Here is a 20,966-nt window from a genome sequence, read left to right as displayed (position 1 = left end):
TTTCTAATTGCTTTCTTTGTTTTTATCGTTAGTACTTCGCTCTAATTTTCGTTGAGATGATAGTGTAACGTACCGTTGAGAAAGACGATACAAATTAGAAAGTAATATATTATCGTTTTCCTTTATGAGTAACTCTTAGAGCGATAGTTGATCGGTTCTTTGAATGACGCCAAAATTTACTTATTTTCTCTGAGATTTTTTTGTGCACTCTGAGAGATGAGACATTTTCTATGTGATTCTTTTTCTGTAAGACCCTGTTATGCTGTACACGACCTTCATGATGTAAACGTCTGAAGAAGGCTACACTTACGCCGCCGTGGAAAATGTCCTGTGACCAGCAGGTGGTTCGAGTCGTTGGTATTATTATATAATGGGTGAGTGAGTGAATAAGGCGAATGATTTTTCCTCTGTGGATTTTTCGCACTATTCACATAGCTACTTTTTGCGCCAAAGTGAGTGTGTGGACCTCTTACCCTAGAATATCCTGGAACTAGATTGCAATAGTGTAATGAAATCGCCTTGGAGGAAAGTACGGTGAATACGAATATCTTAACCAGCAACAGGAACCAACCGTTGAAAAGAGTCTCACAAAGAGTAGCAAAGGAGATATTGATAGATGTGTGCTGGGAACTCTATATCCTTCTCTAATCAACAGCGATTTTTTTTTAATTTACCTATTTATCCTCTTGTATCCGTCCTATTTCTGGAGATACGTATTGAAAAAGTATTTTGTCATGACGTTCACAAGAGCTCAACTTTTATTTTGGCATGCTCTACAGTGTAACAACAAAACGCAACTGTAGCAAAATTCTTCAGTCTATTTTCTGAAAAGAGGTAAAAATATTTTGAGATAATTCAGTGTAAACTAAAACAGATAAAACAGTGTAAACTTGACAGACGTCTACTTTCACTAATGTGTTCAATGATCATTCTATATTTAGAAAATATCAAGCTTAGTGGTTCTCTGTCACTTCCCTCTCTTTTTATGCATGATCGAACCACTTTTACCAGCATAGATGCATATTATCTCATGGACAGACCTAGGCAGTGGCTTAGGGCGTCGTCAGTGCATTTTACTTATATATTTGTTTATTTTTATTAATGGAACTCCGCCAGCTGAAATTTAGTTGTGAATGTCACCTCCCAAACTTTCAATAGCCTTCTGTGCGTCATATATTTTTCATCCCGCGGGCACCCCTGATCTCACCGTATAGTTCACATATGTATCATAAATTACGTGGACTCATTGAGCACCTGGCCTAACACCTGTTTTACTTGATGGAATGTAATTTTGAATCAATAAAGATAAGAGCTTATGGTCACTCTTTAGACCGTAATCCACTGTTATATTTATCACAATGTAAAATTTGTGGTACGCAACGTGTCAGGGCGTAGCATCCCGCATATGGAACAATATTTTGTGGCGTGTACACCTGTAAAGGATATTTTGATATGGATTAATTCAAATGCCCGTCGAGTACACCTCGAAATGCGGTTGCTTAGGTAGCACCTCGCCGTGTCGATTTTTTCCGTGCCTTTTTTTAGTCTTAAGATGGGACCCAACAAGCAAGGGAATAACCGTGAAGCTTTCTCGGGGATTAATTATTGAGGCCAAGGAAGGGATGTCGGTCTGGAAGAATTGAGGGTGGCTGTTTTCGCGGGGGTTGATGGGTATTACTCCCACCCCCATTCCCACTCATTTCTCATCGCCATTGGAAAATTTTTTCTGCCTCGTCCTTTTCCGCACTGAAAATTTTTCCTCCTCTTGTTAATCCCATGTCATCTTTCCGTGCCTAACGTCAGCCAATGAAGGGGGATTCGTGTAACTCCCTCCCAAACCCCCCCATACCCCCCTGGGCCCTTCGTCCTTTACCCGCCGAGGAATAAGGGGGTCGCCGCCACCCCGTCTTTAAGACGACAGGGGAAAAAATGAGTATGGTGGCAGTGGATTCTTGGGAGACGATGAAGATAGGGTCGAAATTAAGAAGTGGGCTGCAGGGGTAGAAGTGCAAAAAAAGAATGGAATTAACGTGTTCAATCCATTGGTAACGAGTTGCTCCCCTTTTTTTCCCTTCCCCACGGACGAGGGTTATTAATCGACTACCATTCCCACTTCACGCCTCTTCAACCCTCCCTCCCGCATCCCTCCACCCCTTATATCTCCTTTCGTTCGTCTCATTTTCCATCCCGCACAGTTCTATACCCACTAGTGGTGGGCCACCGCTGTCTCTCACGGAGTTTCCATAATGGTTTATTTAATCAATTCAAATATTTTACGCAACCATATTTAGGTATGTGTGTTGATTAAATAAACCATTATGGAAACTCCGTGAGAGACACCTTTGCGTAACCCCCCACCTCATTAGCCGAAATGAATTTCAAGTAAATTATGGTTATTTTTAATAGTATCATAGGGAAATTGCTGCTATCTGTTGATGCCCTTAGGTGTTACCATAGAAATAGTATTATAATTATTTTAATAATATTGATCATCATTGCATATAATGATTTTACGTGCGAATGAAGGGCATTTTTAATGAAAATTTTGCACAAATACTAAAGAAGCTCTCCTCCCACCCTTCAACTACCTACCCTGGCTACGCAATGGCTGTAGTATTTGCCATCATTTAAACCTGCTATCTTATAATACACTTTGTAAATTCGGTCCCTCTCTCAGTTTACAAGTATTGTCGTATTTTAAGATAAATACTAATTCCATTATCTCTTGTTGATCTAATTTTTTATAGTTTGTCCAAATAGAAATAAAATCATATTTGCTTCGTTAAGACGTGGAACCTTTTTAAGGGAACGCATAGCTCCCGCTTGCCCCATCGTATTTTATCTTTTTTCGGTACGTTTTTGCCTTTTAAATACAAATGTTGAACACGGTTTCTCTTTGCGCTCTTAAAATGTCAAGATGATAGCCTAAATTTTAAGGTAGCAATACGTCACGAAATAAGACTTGTCGAGCGGGAGTGATGTGTTCCCTTATGGGAAGATTCTTATTCTCTGTCTCCACTGCCCTCTGCAGTCTTCAGCCCCTCCCTACGTTGGGGCTTATTTCGACCAACCTCCCTCTCCTAAAACCCTTTTTTTCCATTCCTTTGCTTCAGCCCTCGAACTCATTGAATTAAAAAAGAGAAATAGTGTCCCATACCGAGTACCCCTACCCTTCCATCGTGTTCCCGAGTCCGCCACTTCTTCCTCCCCTCACAAAATATCTCCTTCCCGACTTCAATTAAGGCCTGGAAACCGAATTGGAGGTAGTTAACGTTCTCTATCCGTCAGATAAGCTTTTTTCCTGTTGTTATTATTATCTGTCTGCCCGCCGTGCATTTTCCTGGTAAGAATATTTCCTTAGCTCACCGTGATTAAGTCGAAATGCGGAGCTGTGAATTGTCGGTTGCTGGCCATGATTCAGATCCTAACTTACGTCTTCGCAAATGCAAAGGTAGATCGGCCAGATTGTATTATTTAGTCGTGGTAATAATTTTAGTGGAAAACTTAAGTGAAAAACAACTCTGCATAGCCTTTAGCTAGAGTTTCGTATTAACTTAACGCATGCTTTTCATTGCTCGAAATGTATGACTCTGAACGACAGGAAATGTGCATATTTATATTAGGGATTACAAATATGATAGTTAATTATAACGGAGACGAAATTACGGGCGTACATACATTGCCATGTGGATATTTTACTTTTGCATAAAAAATACAAATAAATTTTCTAGTATGCATGGCTTACTGCGAGTTAATGCTTACATTGATTAAAATTCAGTTGTTAGAAATATTGATCTCAATTACGAAAACAATACATATGATCGCAATATAGTTTAATATGTTGTTTTGGAAGGGGTTAGAATTTTAGTTTTTAGTTATGTTATAAGGCATAGTATTTTCCAGTGAACGCCTTCTTTAACATTTGGATTTTAATCGCTTAGCCCACTTGTATTTTATGTTAGATATTATGCAGAGGTATGACCACACATCAGGCCCTTGTCCTTTTATCAATTTAAAAAAAATATTTTCTTGTAGAAATTCCTTATAAAAATAAATATCACTTCACTTCATTCAGGGGAAAATATTTTTAAGATATTTCTCCTCTTGGGAATGGCTAAGCGAAAGCGAGTTATCGCTAAAGAGCGAGAATGTGTTGGTGAGCTGTTTGGATGAGGAAATACGGAAGGTATAAAACTATTCTCATACGTTTTCTTTAAATTTTACAATAAAAATAAATAACTGACAACTGTTTTGGTTTTATTTGATGAAACGGAATGAAAAAAGTATGTTTCAAGTTTTTTATTGTTGTAGATACGTGTAGTTGTGTGTTATGAACCTCGAAATGTGAGCTCATTACCATAACCGAAATTTTTTCGCCTTAGCTTCTCTAAAAAATATATCCATAACACCTGCCAATTCCGAATTGATTCCTTCGTTCATCATTTTTGTAAACTTTCTGGTAATAAATCAAACTTTTTGTTTGAGTTACAGTAAACATCGGTGACGGCAGTACCTAATTTATTGAGCGCGCCTTATCTTGAAGTAGTCGAAATTGAAAAAAGTTAAAAACTTTTGGTCCCTAAGCAACCCATCCTGATCGTCTTCCTATCTCCAGCTGAAAAAAAGACCGGATCCCCTTTTAAATCTTTTTCCCTATAATCGAATCTCGTGGATGAAATCGCGTTCCTTTGCGTAGCGTATGTATTTTTCTCCGTTTAAATTTGTCTTCTTCCAACGTTATCACCATAAAAGAAACAGTTCGGTATTTCTTTTTCTTTTATTTTTCTAACGCTTCGAAAATAAAATCACCCTTCAGAGGTCTTTCCTGGTATCGGTTTAAAAGCAGAGGGCATACTTGGGGGATGGGAAATTCAATCAAATCAGGCGAGAGTCTTTCCTTTACGCATCCACCCTCTTCTTTTGTTTTTTTTCGCTCGAGAAAAATCGAGAAGAGACGTTGAAAAAATTTCGAGTTCGAAGAAAAAAAAAACACGAAGGGGTACCAAGACGAGCGAAATAATTAGAAAACTTGCGATGGGAAGAAGCGCTTAAGTAACGAAAAAATTGGGAATGGATTGATAGGAGACGGAAGATGCTGTCAAGTGGTGGAGGAGGGAAGCAGGAAGGTCCAGGCTGAGAATCTTCCCTTATTTTTATTCTTCGTAATGGAAAAAACTGAGAGGATATCGCGCAGGGATATGGAGGCAGGTACGAGCGGGGAGAATCCAAACGCATTTTTTTGAATCGCTTATCCTGCTCTCTCTGCAATGCCACATTCGGTAATAATCGCCTTTAATGTTTTGCTATTAGTCATTAATTAACTTTGTACACCCTGCGATCATGTGTACGGTAGTACTAACGTTATATTTTTAGTTACAATGGTGGAAAGGAAAACAATGCAAAAATTGTTTGCATTCTAATAATTCAAGTTCGGTTTATGTTTTGTTTCTTTTTTAACGCAGTTATCGTTAAGTGTGAGGCATTTTCTTTTGCGGTAGAAAGTAGTTTTAAATGTTATTTTCATTGTGGGCTTCCGTCACCGCATTAAGATTGATGTCTTACGACGGTGCTATCCGTTGATCCAAGAATGCTTTTCTTCTCAGGAGTCTTTGTGTGCACATGGGTGGTTGCATTCATTGTAGCATTGTTTGCGAAAGTGGCTTTTAAAAATGGTCCTCATATGAACTAATAGAAATGCTGCTATCATGTAATTTTTAAGGTGATGAGAACGGATGGTGATAGTCCCTTACTTGTTCTCACGAAAATTAATTTAAAATGACCACACATCATTTAACGTATTGAACTCTTGTTATACATAGAATAAAATAAAATATTGAGAGCATTTTATTTTGTGAAAAGGTTTATTATTCCTCCCCAAAGTCACCCATTGTTATTTAAATATAGTGAATTCCTAAAATTAGGCAAAGACTAACGAAACATTTTGTCGTATCATCTCCCCTCGAACATTTAAATTCTTCTATAATAATGTCACTTATTCAAAAAGTATCGCCATTACCGTCAAATATCTTAATTGAAGTATTAAGAAGTTTAGTTGCCTGATCTCCTATCAAAATACTTAATTTATCCGTAATCACATGAAATTAATTTAATGCTATAATTGCCGTCAAATATATCGGAATGAGATGTAATGGCAGCTCAAAGTATGGTTCTTATCCTCGACTTTTTTCGCATCCTTAAGCCGGCCTCGATTCTTCCCCTGTCGTTCTTTTATTCGAGAGACACCCTCGCAGCTCCTCACCCACGTCTTTCGGTGACTGAAGTAATCGCCCACGTCAAGGAGGGGCCTGGGCGGGCGTGCCAGGGGGTGGTTCAGATGGGAGAACCGGTGATTAAAAAAATAATGAAATTGTCGGCAGGCCCAGCGTGACTTAAACGCAATTGCGAGTTCAGCTTAATTTTTTCCCTCTCCTACCAACGATTCCTTACTCCCCCCATCCTACTCCAAAACCCCTCCTTATATAACTCTCTCCCTTCCTGCCTCAGATCCAAGCCTCCTAGCGTAGCGTCCCACTCACGTAGTCCAGAATAAGAACGGTAGTTTTGCACCCTTCCGCCCACCCCGTATCCCTATCCCCAGGGCAGAAAAGAGAAAAAAATTGGTGGAGGAGAGGCCCGAATTTTTTCGCATTTTTTAATCCCCCACACCCCTCTCCGCTTCTTGTGTCTTACGCCCACTGTTACTCCTTACCCCTCCTCAATACAGCCCACTTCTTCCTCACCCCAATTGTTCGGCCCCTTTCCCTCCTTGGACTCGATCCCAAGCCAACCCCCACCACTCTTACTCTATCAATCCATTCTCCTCTATTTTTTTTCATTATCCTCCGTCCTTACCAATGTTTCCTCCCGTCTCAAGGATTTCTAATTCCTTTTCATTCTCTCCGTCCACGCTTTTTCCGCCCGATACGGTCCCACCCCCATGGCCTGTCAGTAAAATGGTTATTTTTTTAATCTTCGTGGAGCAGATTTGCAAGGCCCATCAACGATTATTTTCATTCCTCCGCTGATTCTCAGTGATGGTGTCGAGGTTGCCAAGCCTTTTTTATTTTGAGGGAGCTCTCGTATTCCTAATATTCTTTTCTTGGTGTATAATGGCGCAAATACGTTTCAGGCTATCAATAAAAACTTTTTAAGTATTCCTGTTCTATTTGTTTCTTTGTTTATGTGCGTAATGAGTTATATTCTGCTCACAACTCCAAAAGAAATTGTGATTCCTGTGTGACATTTTGTCGATTCCCTATTTTTCATTTTTTTCGAAAACAAGTTGGCAACTCTGGGTGGTGTCCTTCGCCAGAGAACTCTCCTATCCATCTGCATCCCTCATTCCCTACTATGGTAGTTTGTGGATGTTCATTTTTTAAGTGATTGACACGTCGAAGTAATTTCGCTTAGGGTTGGTGACCCCGAACACGTAATTTTAGATTTTTTATTCATTTTGGACTTTCATCTTGTCGGCATATTTTTCATTTTGTAACTCAAGTAAATAATTCCAGCGAATGTTTTGAATTTACGGTAACTGGTAGCCTTTTGTTGTTTCTTGCTTTCCTGCTGCTGTTTTGTAGCATCACTTCGTCTTCCGTACTTCTCCGCGCGAGCTCGTCGAATTAAGTATTAAGATTGTCGCTTGCGTCGTCGAAGTGCCAACGTTTGGATGGAAGCGGCTTCGCAAGCTCGTAGAGCCTTCCATTTTTCATGCACTCTTCCCCCATGAAGGAGAAGAGTGGGTTGTCTTTAGCGTCGTCGTCATTCGCTTGACGTATTTGACCTTCTTTTTGTCATTCATTGGTAATATAAATGAAAATTGGTGTGTTGAGGTGCCTTTGTCTTATTTTAATCTCTCTTTTAGTCATTAAATCCTAAGAATGGTTGGATTAGTTGACGGTACATCCCGGACTAAGCTCCATAGTGTCGATTTCACATTTTTCCCCCGTGTGCCACTTTGTTCTTTGAGGCGTATCGTTTTGGAGTGTCCGAAGGCATCATTCTGGAGTCGATCCTGGATCTTGAATTATTGCGCTTCTCATTTAAGTTTTCGTCTGAACAGTATCTATATTCTAATATGACAAATAAATACTCCCGTCGTCTCTATTATCCGGTTCGTTGTATTTAATTGCATAAGTTGAGGTTTTTTCCTTCTCTTGACCTCTATATTTAATATTAATTCAGTGTCATGGAATATAGGTTTTGAAGACTTTTAAATGCAAATGTTTGCCAACGATTTGGTATAGTTATAAACATAAACGGCAATATAACGGTGAATGTCAAAATTCTAGTCTTTTCTTTTTTTATTATTTACTGCTGAATTCTTTATATTTTATTATTGTAATAAACGTTGTCATAGCCTTTGATGAATTTTATCAAAATAATGTACTCACATTCATTCATAGCCCTGATTAGGGTGTATAAATATTACGAAACGTTTGCAAAAATTTGCATTTAAAATTATTTAAGACCTACTTCAAGACGCTGAATCAATATATATATTTACTTTCGTTTGTTACTTTTACATGCAGTCCTTGATGTGCGCTGGTTATAACTCAGGGTGGTTAGAGCATGAGACTTACCGTTAAGTCTAATTTTTTTATGATGATACTTTTTAATATCAACCAAAGGAAGACAAGGAAAACAGCAATTTATGCGAATCCATAGCAATATTACAATAATAAATGGATCATGAAGGTTTGGTCCTGCTAAGCTATTTAAGGCTTGTCAGCCGGTGCCGTTTTTGAATTTACCACTAAGAATTATAGTATCAATGAATTTATATTGTAAAATATTATTTTTTTATTTATCTTACACAGGGCCAAGACTGCTGCGTATTTAAATTGACCTAGAAAATGCCCCGTATAGTCTGCTGATCACTCACAAATATTTACTGTCCACTTTTCGGCCCAGGAGATCATTAGATCTTAACTATATATGGTTACAAAAATAATATATGGTAAACTATAACTATATATGGTAAACAAAAAGGTTTTCATGCTTTGATAAATTAAAGTTCCTTTTATGATTCTGGGCCGATGTCGGAAACTTGATATTCACGGACTAAAATCAACCACAGAAATAACCCACTAATTATTATTGCGCATCAATCTCTGAAACTACGGGTTGATAGCCTCTCTCTATTCCGGGTAGAAATCTCCTCGTCCTTAATTTACGGGACCGGTGTTGGTCGATTTTTCCCGGTCTCTTTTTTTTTCTCGTGTGGTAACATTTTGAAAATCCATACAGGTGAATTACACATTTCAATTAGTATACCAGAATCTTCAATCGATATCAATCTTGAATTAGTATACCAGAGTCTTCCTAACATCTCTTATCACTTTGATTTCCTGTGTGAAAGTTCCTCTTGTCCTATTATTACACACACACACCTTCCATCATCCTCCTACCTGGACTCTTCTCATCTCTTCCATCATCCTCCTACATCTACTCTTATGATGCGTCTCTTTCCTATACGATGGTTTTGTGATAGCTACAGCGATGTTTATGGCACTTAGGGCCAGTTTTTTTTATCTCAGATTGATGATAACAATAAGATGATAGCGCCTTTAACATTACCTAGAGGTGGTTGAAAGTTCTGGATAGCTTCTGTATAAGATTAGATTCCGGTTTCATTGTTCTTTTTTTATCAACAGTCAGTACTTTCTGTATCTCATGGCGTTTTTATATGTTTTAATTTCAGGAGCCATTCCCTGGACGAACGTTACTTCCTCTGCAGCCCAAATGTCCTCGTGCAGCAGGTTCGCTGGCATCCCGGATCCCCTACAGACTCACATCTTCTGGTCCTCACCTCGGAAAATACCTTCAGGTGAGTTGGTCAATAATCAAGAAATTGGAATTCTGGAAATAGTTGTAGCCAAAGCAACTCGTCCATAAAACTTGTGCGCATAGTGTCATGTAAACTCTTCTTCGTTTTCGAATATTATGACGCGGCTTCAGCCCAAAAGTGACCAAAATCATGACCGTTTAAGTAAACATTTTATATTTTTTCCCAATGATGATCGTGGTGGTATCTATTAAATGCTTAAGTTATCATACCAGCATCAATTTCCTATCAGTACTTGATTCATCCGTAGTACTATTTATGCATTCTCATAAATAGATGATCATCTAAAACAAATTTCAGTCCTTTGGTCTTATTATAATTCGTTGTCTTTAGCTACCGCGTTGTTTTATGGCTCCTCTTAAAAAGCTGTGCGTTGAGAAATTTATTTTATATATTCTTCTCATTTATAATTTTCATATTTTTGAGGACCATTGAACGATAACCTAGCAATATGTTGGATCTCATTTTCGTAAGGAGATATTTTTTCTTAAGTACTCATGGTCATGCTGACAATTTTTCTCCCATAATTACCCTCTTATTTTTATGTTCTGGTACTTTGTCTTCATCCCTGTAGATTCAATTGCTTTTGTTCTCCTGTAGTTGATCTTACTCCATATTTATCGCATAGCCAGACTTGGGTAATTGTTAAAATCAAATGGTGTCTTTTCGTTTATCTTCCTCCAGTTTTAATTATTTCTAAGGAGCGAATTTTTATCCCACACGGCACCTCGACTACACGTCAGCCCATGCGATGCCTTCGCGCATTCATCATCATAATGCGTCGGACGAATTATTTTCCTCGTTTTTTTTGTGTGCGCGCGCGCTGGTAAACTCAGGAAAAGAACCTTATATATTCCGTACCGATTAATTTCCATCCACCGCCGGAGTTTTATTTCCACCTTTAATTACTCCGGGGTGTTTATCATATTTAATTAAATTCACGAAAAGAAACCACGCCACAGTGTTCCGATGTTCGCCACATTTTTTGAAATGGGAATTATGCTTGAAGCAGAAGTCATCCGTTATTTTATTCTTACATTTCGTTGGTCGGTCGGTCGGTGAGGATGGGTGGCGGAAGGTTGTAGGTGTGGGAGATACATATTAAAAAATAATGATAAAATTTCTGTAGTGAGAGTGGGAGAAGACAGCACACGGCCTGGTGCTGGGTGGATGGTGCGTCTCAGGGAATTAGTGGGTTTTTGACATGATATCGTGCCCCGTGCCCATTAAGGCGCGCCTTTTTCGCCGCAAATCCTGGAGTTTTATGCCGTTTTCATGTTTTCCTATGCGCGGGTGACGTCTCTTCCCCACGCTCCCTCTCCTACAGCCACGGTCCGAAAAATCGAGCACTAGCCACTCTCTCTTTCATTGTCAAGGAAAGGGGTGTGGCTGGGAGGTAAAATGGGAAAGCTTCTACCACGACTGTATCAATTAAGTTTGAGCGGCTAATTGACTTCCGGTGAACGTTTTTGGAGAATGGTTGTTTGTCTGATTAGATCTGAATATTCGGTTGCTAATTATTTTTTTTTCTTGCTCTGTCGAAGACTCCTGATGGTGCATGTAGGTGTATATTGGCTTCAGAAAAGCCAATGGCTTAATCTCCGGTGTCTTAGAGCCGGGTCACCAATACCCCCGCCCTGAACCTAGAAAGTCTCAGGCTGGGCTTTAACCTGCCACCTTGAGATAGCAGGTGATTCCCTACCGCTACCAATGCTGGCTTGAATACGAAAGATACAATTATCAAAAATATTTTATGTTGACTTAAGCAGCCATTAAGGGGAGAATAATAAAAATATTCACTTGAGTAGTAAATTTTAAGCCTGACTCATGACAGATTAACACATATTCTCAACCCTAGGAGTTATCCAATATCGACCGAAAAAACGGGTCGGAGATATTATCTCCTGATGTAACTGACATTGAATTTTTATTATATTCGGAAACATTTGCCGATACGACCAAACTTATGGTTTCCTTGTTTCTCCCTCTTGTTCCTCCCGAATTACATTTCACCATATCCCGTGTTAGTTTCCTTACTTATTTATCGATGGTTCTTCTTTCCCTTGTCTTTCTTGCTTTTCGTGTTGTCTTCCTCTGTCTTTCCTATCAGTTATCCCTTACCCATACCTTCATTATGTTTCTCTCAAAATTTCTGCTTCTTATGACGTGGATGCTTACCAATCCAACGTGTTCTTCCTTGTTATATGGCGCTTCTCAATGCCCTTTCTTTCGTAAACCTCCGCATCTTTCACTTTACCCGTCCATTTGCTATTCAGTAACCCTGTCAACCTCCAGGTCTCACAGTTTTCTATTCCTTATGGAGCAGTTTTTCGAATGCTGTATTACCCAGAGTATATATAGGCCAAAGCCTCCTTACATTAATTTTTTCCCATTTCCTTCTCTCCAATCTTATGCTCTTCAAGGTAACCTTTTTGTCAAGTAAATGCCCATTATTTGGGTTATTCGTCAGTTGTTACCAGCCGTGCTTCGTCCCGGTATTGTGGGGAAACTTTGTATACCTTCCAAGAGGTTACTTGCTTTGCTATTCAACGTGGGTCATGTTATTCTACTTCTCATTGAACGACTTAGAACGAGAACAGTGTTGGTTAACTTTCGGCACCCATCGGGAAGGTTGATTTGACACAACTTACAGATCTTTCATTCCTTCTCTTCTGACTATTTTTCTACTCTCCAAAAGAATTTCTTAAAATTTCTTAGCTCCGTATATATGAAGTTAAAGTTGATTTTTCTGTGAATGTTGAAGTGCTACGCGCATCTTAATTTTTGAGATGACACATTATACCATTTCCTTATCCAGGGTGGGGTTTTGTGGGTCATAAACCCCCTCACCCATCAATTGATAAATGCACTTGATTTTTTTTATTTCATTCAGTACATTCTATTTCTGATTTGTATTTGTATCGCCCTACGTATCTTAATCTTGTGTTTGCCTCGTCATTTCCTTCCTCAAAAAAAGGATTGTGAAGTGAGTCTCAACAGAAGGATTGTGAGAAACAGAAGGAGAGATTGTAATGGTTCCCCTTATGTTTCTCTAGGGAGTTTAGAGTATAATTTTAAATTTCAAATTGTGTAATTAAGTCCGAAATAATGTTGTCAGAGTTTGAAGACCTCTCGTCATTTTGGAAATCATTTCTAAAGAAAATATCCACGAGTCTTGAACGACCATTTTTTTGTATGATAGAGAATTTGAAAGAAGCATACTCGCTTTTACAGTTCTGACTTGATTCTGCATCTCTTCGAAAAATGCTGCATATTCTGGGTACGAATGATTTCATAATTTCTACGAATTCGATGGCCGAAAACAAAGAACCGAAATTTTATATTGAGAAATTCTTCATTTGTAAAGTTATAATTGTTTAAATTTTAATAATACCTTATAACGCATGCATTAATTACTCATTATCACCTTTCCTACATTACTTGACAGCCTTTTACTCCGCTCCGAAGTAGCAGCAGCATTTTGAAGCAGCCAATTGTTAGTGGTTACGGTTAATATTTGCATTTTGTCAAGAATTTAGTGAATATTCTTATTTTTAATTTAAATGTTACTTATAAAAACACTTTCAAATTTCTCTCATTTATAACTAGTTCACAGTGCAATTGAAAACTGAAACAATTGTGTAAATTAGTTTCTAATGTGCTATTCATATGATTAGAAGTGGTGTGCTAAAATACATCATATGGAGCCATTGGAGTTACCAACTACTTAAAACTGCTTGATGGAGCGGTTAAAAAAAAGCTTACATTTAGGATGTTTTTCCATCACTAGTTTAAATGATTATAACTTCAACCTTGGTGAAAATTAATTTGTATTATATCAGCCGATGCAGCAGTAGGTACATTTTCAACACACCTGGCAGTAGGTACTTTTTAAGTAGTAATACCGATGAATCGTTGTTCCCATTTTCCGCGCTATTTTTTTTTTTATTTTTCTTTAAGTTTTTAGCAAGTGGTTTATTGACGACAAATTACGATTTTTTGTATTCATTACAATTTTCCCTCCGCTTTTACTCCCACTCTTGATAATGAGCTGAAGAGGTGGAAGTCAATTGATGGCGGTAACAAATAGTTTAGTATGATTTTAAATTTGAGTGTTTTACCAATTATGTAAAAAGGTTACCTGCTTAACTCCTTGGCTATTTATTCTTTTCATGCATAGTCGTTTTATTCGCTATTTCCGTTATATTTTATTCGTTGTGGCATATTCAGTATAAGTATTGATTATTCCTTGAAGGCACTGCATTGTTAACATAACAGCCGATACAATGGCAGTTATAATTTCAACACACCTAGTGGTAAATCAATGGCAGTACTTTTAAGTGGCGATACCGATGAACGATCATATTCCCATCTTCCGTTATTTTTTCCTTTAAGCTTTTGGTAAGTGCTTTATTGAATCGAATTCATAAAATTGTGAAAAATCTGAAACGACCCTAATTAATTTTTTTTCAGGCTGTACGTGATCGGCACTCCACCTTCGCACGACCTGGAGAGTGCGGTGTGGCTGCAGGCGGTGTGGGCCGTGGGTCGCACCCCGTCATCGGCCATCGCGTCGCACGCTCTACCCTTCCTTGTGGGCCTCGGCGACACCGCCGTCGACTTCGACTTCGCGTCGCCCGAGGAGGCCAAGCGGGAGCCGCCGACGCCAGGCGCCGGGACCGCAGTGACCGCCCTCGCCCAGGTAAGGAGAGTGGCCGCCCGGCTAAAGGAGATGCGGGAGATCCTATACCTACCTAATCCTCACCTCCTCCAGTCCTTAGGCATTATTAGATTGTATCTATTCAAAGATGTATCCGACGGCGGCGGGAAAGGGAGAGCTAAGGAGATATTTGAGTCTGGGAACACCTCGGAAGTGTATTAATTTCTCACAAGAGTAAGCAGCAGTGAAGCATTGAACATACTAAGGGAGTTAAGTATGTGAGAACTACCCATCCATCATCTCTTGGAATATTTTGGAAACAAAAGGGTAAATTCAGTCTTTCAACCTGTTATTTAGCTATGTACCGTATTCGATTATGCCTTGTTTTAATGCATTATCAAGTTATTGTTATCTTATTTTCCCATATATCTGCGTAATCATTGTAAAATATATATTTATACTTCGATACACTTCATTCGGGGTTGAATATACCCCTCCCGTAGAAAAAGATTGTCTGCATCGTTGACTGCGGTCCTGGATGTAGTAGGAATGCTGATTTACAATTTAATGAGGTATTAAAAAAATACCCCTTTGCTTGCAAACTTTTTCATCTAACGCATCTGAATGCAATGTTTTTATTTTCTTGGCCTTGGTGCCGTGAGCCCTCTAAACTTTATTTATTAATGCCCTCGTGACTTTATTTATTTATAAACTAATTCCCTGGCCTTGAGTTGAATGCACACCATTGTATGTTTCCAAAGTTTTATGCTATTTCAATTGCCGAAAGTCGATTTTAAAAAGTGTACTTAACGGAAAAGTCGATGAAAATGTGTAAGGAACAAAGTGAAGCCTTGAATTCCAAAACGGCCAAAGTCTATTTCCGCCTTTGCAGGAATTTTCATATCTTCTGAACCACCAGATCTGTTGCTTCGAATTTTTCATGAATGGAATTGACATTCTTCACTTTTTCTAATCATAGAGAAAATGCGAAGTTATGGAGTTTGTGGCTCTGAATATTTACAGAAAATGTAGTATATCAAAAACATTTTGTTGAATGGACTGTAGCTGTTTTGAAATTCTTGTTTTCAGTGACTGATTTTTTTATTATTTGCAAATACAACGTGGAATACTTCGAGAAAAGAAATCGAGATTCGTTGGACGCCCTGAACTCTTTTGAATTTTGCACCTATGCTAAAATTTTGGCCTAGTTGCCTTAATAAAAGTAATGTTCCATTAATTCTGTATAGATTTACACCTCCGAAAACTTGTCTTGTTTCCTCGAATCAAGCTGCTAACCTGTAATTAAGTTTAAAAATCACCCCTATGTGTGCTGGATTTCTAAGATCTAGTTATCAAGAGTCTAATTAAACCACTTATTATTTACAATATTCGTCTTTTTGGATTCTTCTCAGGTACTCATACTAAGTCATGTTATAAGACACGCTGTAACGGGAAAATTTTTTCGTGAAATGATGAGTTCTGTAAGTTCCAATGCCTACGTCCCAGGTCTTCGGCCGGGCTTATGGTAAGATTCAGACCTTCGTAGCTACCCAATAATCGATTACGTTAACTTTTCAAATGCATAGAGCGTAGCCCTAGGAATACTTTTTTGAATAGATTCTATGTAAGCTGGTGAAAGACTCGCGGGTTACTTAAGTGTTCAGCTGACAATGGAATTAACAAACGCACAGAAATTCTGTGAGCTTTGTGAAGTATATTGAGTTTTTTTATGCAACCATATGCGCGGCTTCATCTATTGGATATTGCGTTGCTTCATGTGTTCATGTTGGATATTCGTTCCCTGTCTATGAGGAAAAAGTTCACGGAAGCGTTGAATTTAAGGTGACAGATATTTCCTTTATAATCTTAAATCCTAATCAGTTTTTTGATGTGCGGGTCGTTTCTTCTTTGTCGCCATACATCTGTTTCTTACATTTTCTTCAGAGAGGACCTAGGTTTTCCCCCTTTATTGATGTAGTATATGAAATTTGTTTGACGGAAGGGGTACGAACTCAGACGGTACATATTTTTGAGGAGGAAAGAGTAGTAGTTAGAGATATTTTAGGTATTCTGTAAACTTGTGAACGTGAATAGAACCTCGTGCATTTGACTCTGAGTAATAGGGAGATAGGTACTATGATTTATAGGGTTTAACTGCTTGGCTCCTTAATTCCTGGACAAAAAACTAAATGTCCGGCGTATTACCTATGTTTTGTCGTAGATTTCTGCGAATGATAAAGATAGAAATGTGTAGCTATGTTTGTAAGACTCTAAGAACGGGTAATATTGAATTATTTTTTCAAATGAACTGAGTACCTTGCCTCCTCACTGCCACTCACCTGGAATTCATGCAGTTTATAGTATATTGCTCTTTTCAGTCGACGAGGTGAGGTTTTACTCGCCTTAAGTTTTGTTAATACATACTAATACTTTTGCGCACTTGCCTGTAGTGTACATACTCAATATTTTTGGTTATTTGAGTACGAATTTTTTATTTCTCTCTGTCTTTAATTTTACAGCTGTGGCAAAATATCTCATAGTGTTCCGTCGCCATTTTTGATCTTCTATTAAAATTACAGCGTAAGATATTTGCTCTGAACTGTAAATGGTGTTTTCTTGATATTTTATTTCTTCCCCTACATTCCAAAGCATGTACCAGTATTTGCAAAACATCTTTATGTTTGTAACTACGAATTTGCGAAATAGTCTATCTTTGACTTCATTAAATGTTTAGCAAATGAATTATAATTTTTTTAGAGAAAACAACTCGAAGAAAATTCCATTTTTGCTGGCCACCCGAGCCCTCATTTGATAGAAAACGCTAATTTTGGCAGAGCTCCTTGCGTAAATAATTACGACGTATGAATATTTTGGAACCTGGCATTAATTTACATTCCCGCTCCTTTGAACTGGAATCCACTCTTGAAAATGCTTTGAAGGTAGTTTATTTCAGGGGGTGTGTGCGAAGTCAGGGGAAGCTGGACTTCTTTCCTCTTCTTTTTGTGGTTGCGGAGCAAATTATTTAGTTGGATCAAGTATCGGTGTCGCATCTAATTTTCGGCCGCTGTTGGAGCGTGGATAATTCCGTGCATGCAAATACCCCATGCGTTGGTTCGGTTTGGAGAAATGTTCACCTGCTCTGTATGGCGCTACTTTCTTCCTCGGAGACTCGTTTCGTCTGGAAACATTGTTTCTTCGCTACGTTTTTCTTGCGAGTTGTTGATTAAATTTTGATGAGAAATAATATCTTGAAAAATACTGCCCACAACTGTTCCTACCACGCCTTTTTTTCGTGTGTTCTCACCTTTCCAATGAAATTCTTCTTTTTTGTGTCGTCTTTGCGAAGATAAGGATAGTATTGAAGTATTGAGTCGTGTTTTACTCATCGTGATAATATTAAAGCCAGTTAAAAACTTTGTGGAATCCGCAAAACGTTTCACTTAATAGTATGACCTGCTTCTCTCGTCAAGGTTTCTTCAGGTCCGGTCGTACCAATTAAAAATTGTTCTATGAATGTTAGCAAGTTTTTAACTTTTTTTTAATTTTATCATTAAGATTAAATTCCATTAAGTGAAGACATGATTCACCCTATATTCGACCCTGCCATTTTTTTAGCTTACTACGTACCGAACTATAATCGAATCCATTAGCCATGATTATTAATGTGCTGATGATATATTCGTGCTAAATGTAATAAATAATAGTCCCATTTTATCTTTTGTGTTAATTAACCGTATGCATGCATTTTTATTTGCTTTTTCCTCAAGCCAGTTGATTAGTTTCCCTAGTTCCTATCCCTAAATAACTATGAAGTAATGAGAAGGTGTCAAACTGGTCACTAACGATTTAGAACGAAATTAGATCATGTAAATCTAAATTTTTTGTTATTAATTTTTTTATATTTTTCTGTTTCCTTGTAAGTGTTCGAAAGTGTTGGGGAACTACATCCTTCAACAATTAGCTAGTACGGCTTACGGTTAGATAGTACGGCTTTGCTCGAATCCCCCCCACCTTTTACTCCAAATCTACCCGCCGGGTTATATTCCCGCCTCTCCTTTGACAAGCTTCCAGAACCTGGGATATCGAAAATGTTCGTGATATAATCAGCTATAGTATCTTCGTCTCGGAACCGTAAATTGGAATAACTTGCACGGAAAGTGTCGATACTTGCAGTTTTCCTATATTCCATTCTTATTTACTTACAGTCGATAGTTCGGGGTGAAATTCAAGAGAGTATTTTTTGTCAGGATTCCTTCCAATTGGTGTTTGTTACCTAATAGTATAAGCAGTACAGTTTAATATCGATTAATCAGTGAGCGATCAAATTGAGGATTCTCAAAGCACTTTTACGTAAATTATCTGTTTTTTGTGCGAAACTTATTGCGATCGCCTTTCTGCGTATGAAATAAATAGTCATGTTACGTGGGTGGCATTTCCTGTCTAAGCCGAAAAGTAGTGTGGCTGTTTTAAGTGCTTTCGTGGCATGATTTATTGTGAACTCAGAGGACACCATAGCATGAGAGCTAATTTCAGAAGCATGGTTATGTTTGGTCGAATAGAATCCCATGTAATGAATATAATTCAAGGTACTTCAAGCCCGAGCGAACTGAGGAGCTCATTGGAGCGCCGATTCAGAAAGAGTTTAACCTCGGTATGACCATGTAATGATGTATTTTTTTCTCCATTTTAAATTGATTAATATGGTGATTTTCGTTGCTTTATGCTATATTTTAATGAGATCAACCTCGAGAGACCTTGAATATTTTAATCTGATTGAATGCCATTGGCTATTGAATGGCTGTATGTTTTATTGTCCTATCGATGAATTTTAGCAAATAATGATATTAAAGTCTGAAAAGGATATTTTAAAGCGTGTGCATTTTTCTTATTAGTGTTTGAATATAATGTTACGTGACCATCGGAATCTTTTTAATTAAACTATAAATATATGCTTTTGTCTGTTTGAGCCAAAACTTATAGTGTTCGATCAGTAAAGAGTTTAGTAGCTCCTCCGGAAGAATATTCTCTTTACTTACGCGTTACGTCAGTTTAGTTCCTGCAAGTGTGGTTGTTCCATCGTGAATATTTGTTCTTATCATCAGTATTTTCTTGTGTTATTTATTCCTGGTTCTAAACGAATATTACCCCTTCCCTTAAATATTTGTTTTGCATCCCTACTCAATATACGCTGTTGTATTCCATCCAGGGCGTAGAACATATTGGGGCGGTCAGGCTGTTAGAATACGGAAACATAAATGGAAAAGAAAAGGGTATGAGTGATTTTAATCGCATCAGTATCTTTTTTGCCCCATTACAGTTTCCTTGTTTTTCTGCTTTTCTTGCATCAGGGTGACGTCTCCTAATTCCTGTTTTTACCCAGATTTTCCTCATGCAATGTCCTCCTGTCCTCCATTCCCAACTGACTTCCCCAATGAAAAAATTGTATAAACCTGTTTCAAAATTTTATACAATTTTTTCATAGGGGTTGAGCTCCCCTTGCGTAGAGTTCCTGTTTCATTTTCTATCTTCCTCATTTATTATTCTGAATCATATTAATGCTTCATTATTATCACAAAAGATTAAGTTTTTTTCTGTATCGTGGTGTACAAGACTCATACAATATTAGTTTTTTTTTAGCATGAATCTCTTCGAAATTTTAACAAATTGTGTCTCCAATATGTTTCTAACTTTCCCTCTTTCCTCGTGAAACGCATCTTCATGTGAATACCAGTCCTTGCTTTGTAATTGTGGGCAGTATTCATATCAGATCAACTTGGGTGTTCGCTTTGCCGCCTCATCGATTCAACCTTCCCTTTGCAGTTGGCCCAGACGCCACCACGAGGAGCAACACAGCAGGGCGACACCAGCGGCATTGTGTGGCCAATTCTAGTACTACGAGGGAACGGTGATGTGTATCTCGTTACCGCCTCGCTTGACGTGAAAAGGTTAGTACAATATCCAGTTTTCAAAATATTTTCTTGTTTTTATTAAGGAAATCGCGTTTTAGCCATATTAAACGCCATTAACTTTAAATCCTACAATTTTAGTAGATGATTTGGATCGATGTCTTTAATTATAGGCGATAAATTTTTTCATGACGATCGCTCCTGTAAATTTAGTTTTTGCTATGAAGAACCTATTTATCACAGATTTTCTGTAATATTAGACTTTTTTGGTAAAGTTTCGTAATTGCTAAATCTTATCTGCAACCACCATTACTAGTCATAGTAAACCATAATTATCTGTACAATCTCCTGCCGTTGGTAAGGGACTATGCTGACTAGCTGCTACATTTTACTATAAGTGATCATAACCCATTTGCATCCTTAAATTGTACTGTCTCATCAAATTTATAATGGCAGTGTTTTCTTTTGAAATATCAGTGCTAAAATAGTTTTGAAGCTGCATAATCCTCTTGGGCTACTTCTTCAAGGAGCAAAGATTTTATTTTCACTTTTT

General features: G+C 38.0%; 1 protein-coding gene across 1 annotated transcript in view; it reads left to right on the top strand.

Moving 5' to 3' along the window:
• Positions 1-20,966, top strand: part of LOC124155994 (nuclear pore complex protein Nup88) — a 364,729-nt gene that overhangs the window by 321,105 nt on the left and 22,658 nt on the right. Inside the window, exons 3-5 of the mRNA XM_046530249.1 lie at positions 9,704-9,829; positions 14,321-14,549; positions 20,328-20,452. Coding sequence (XP_046386205.1) covers positions 9,704-9,829; positions 14,321-14,549; positions 20,328-20,452 — 480 coding nt within the window. The remainder of the gene's footprint in view (positions 1-9,703; positions 9,830-14,320; positions 14,550-20,327; positions 20,453-20,966) is intronic.

Source organism: Ischnura elegans, chromosome 3, assembly GCF_921293095.1.
Source record: "Ischnura elegans chromosome 3, ioIscEleg1.1, whole genome shotgun sequence".
Lineage (NCBI taxonomy): Eukaryota > Metazoa > Arthropoda > Insecta > Odonata > Coenagrionidae > Ischnura > Ischnura elegans.
The sequence above is the reverse complement of the archived record's forward strand: the minus strand, read 5'-3'. Positions and strand labels throughout refer to the sequence as shown.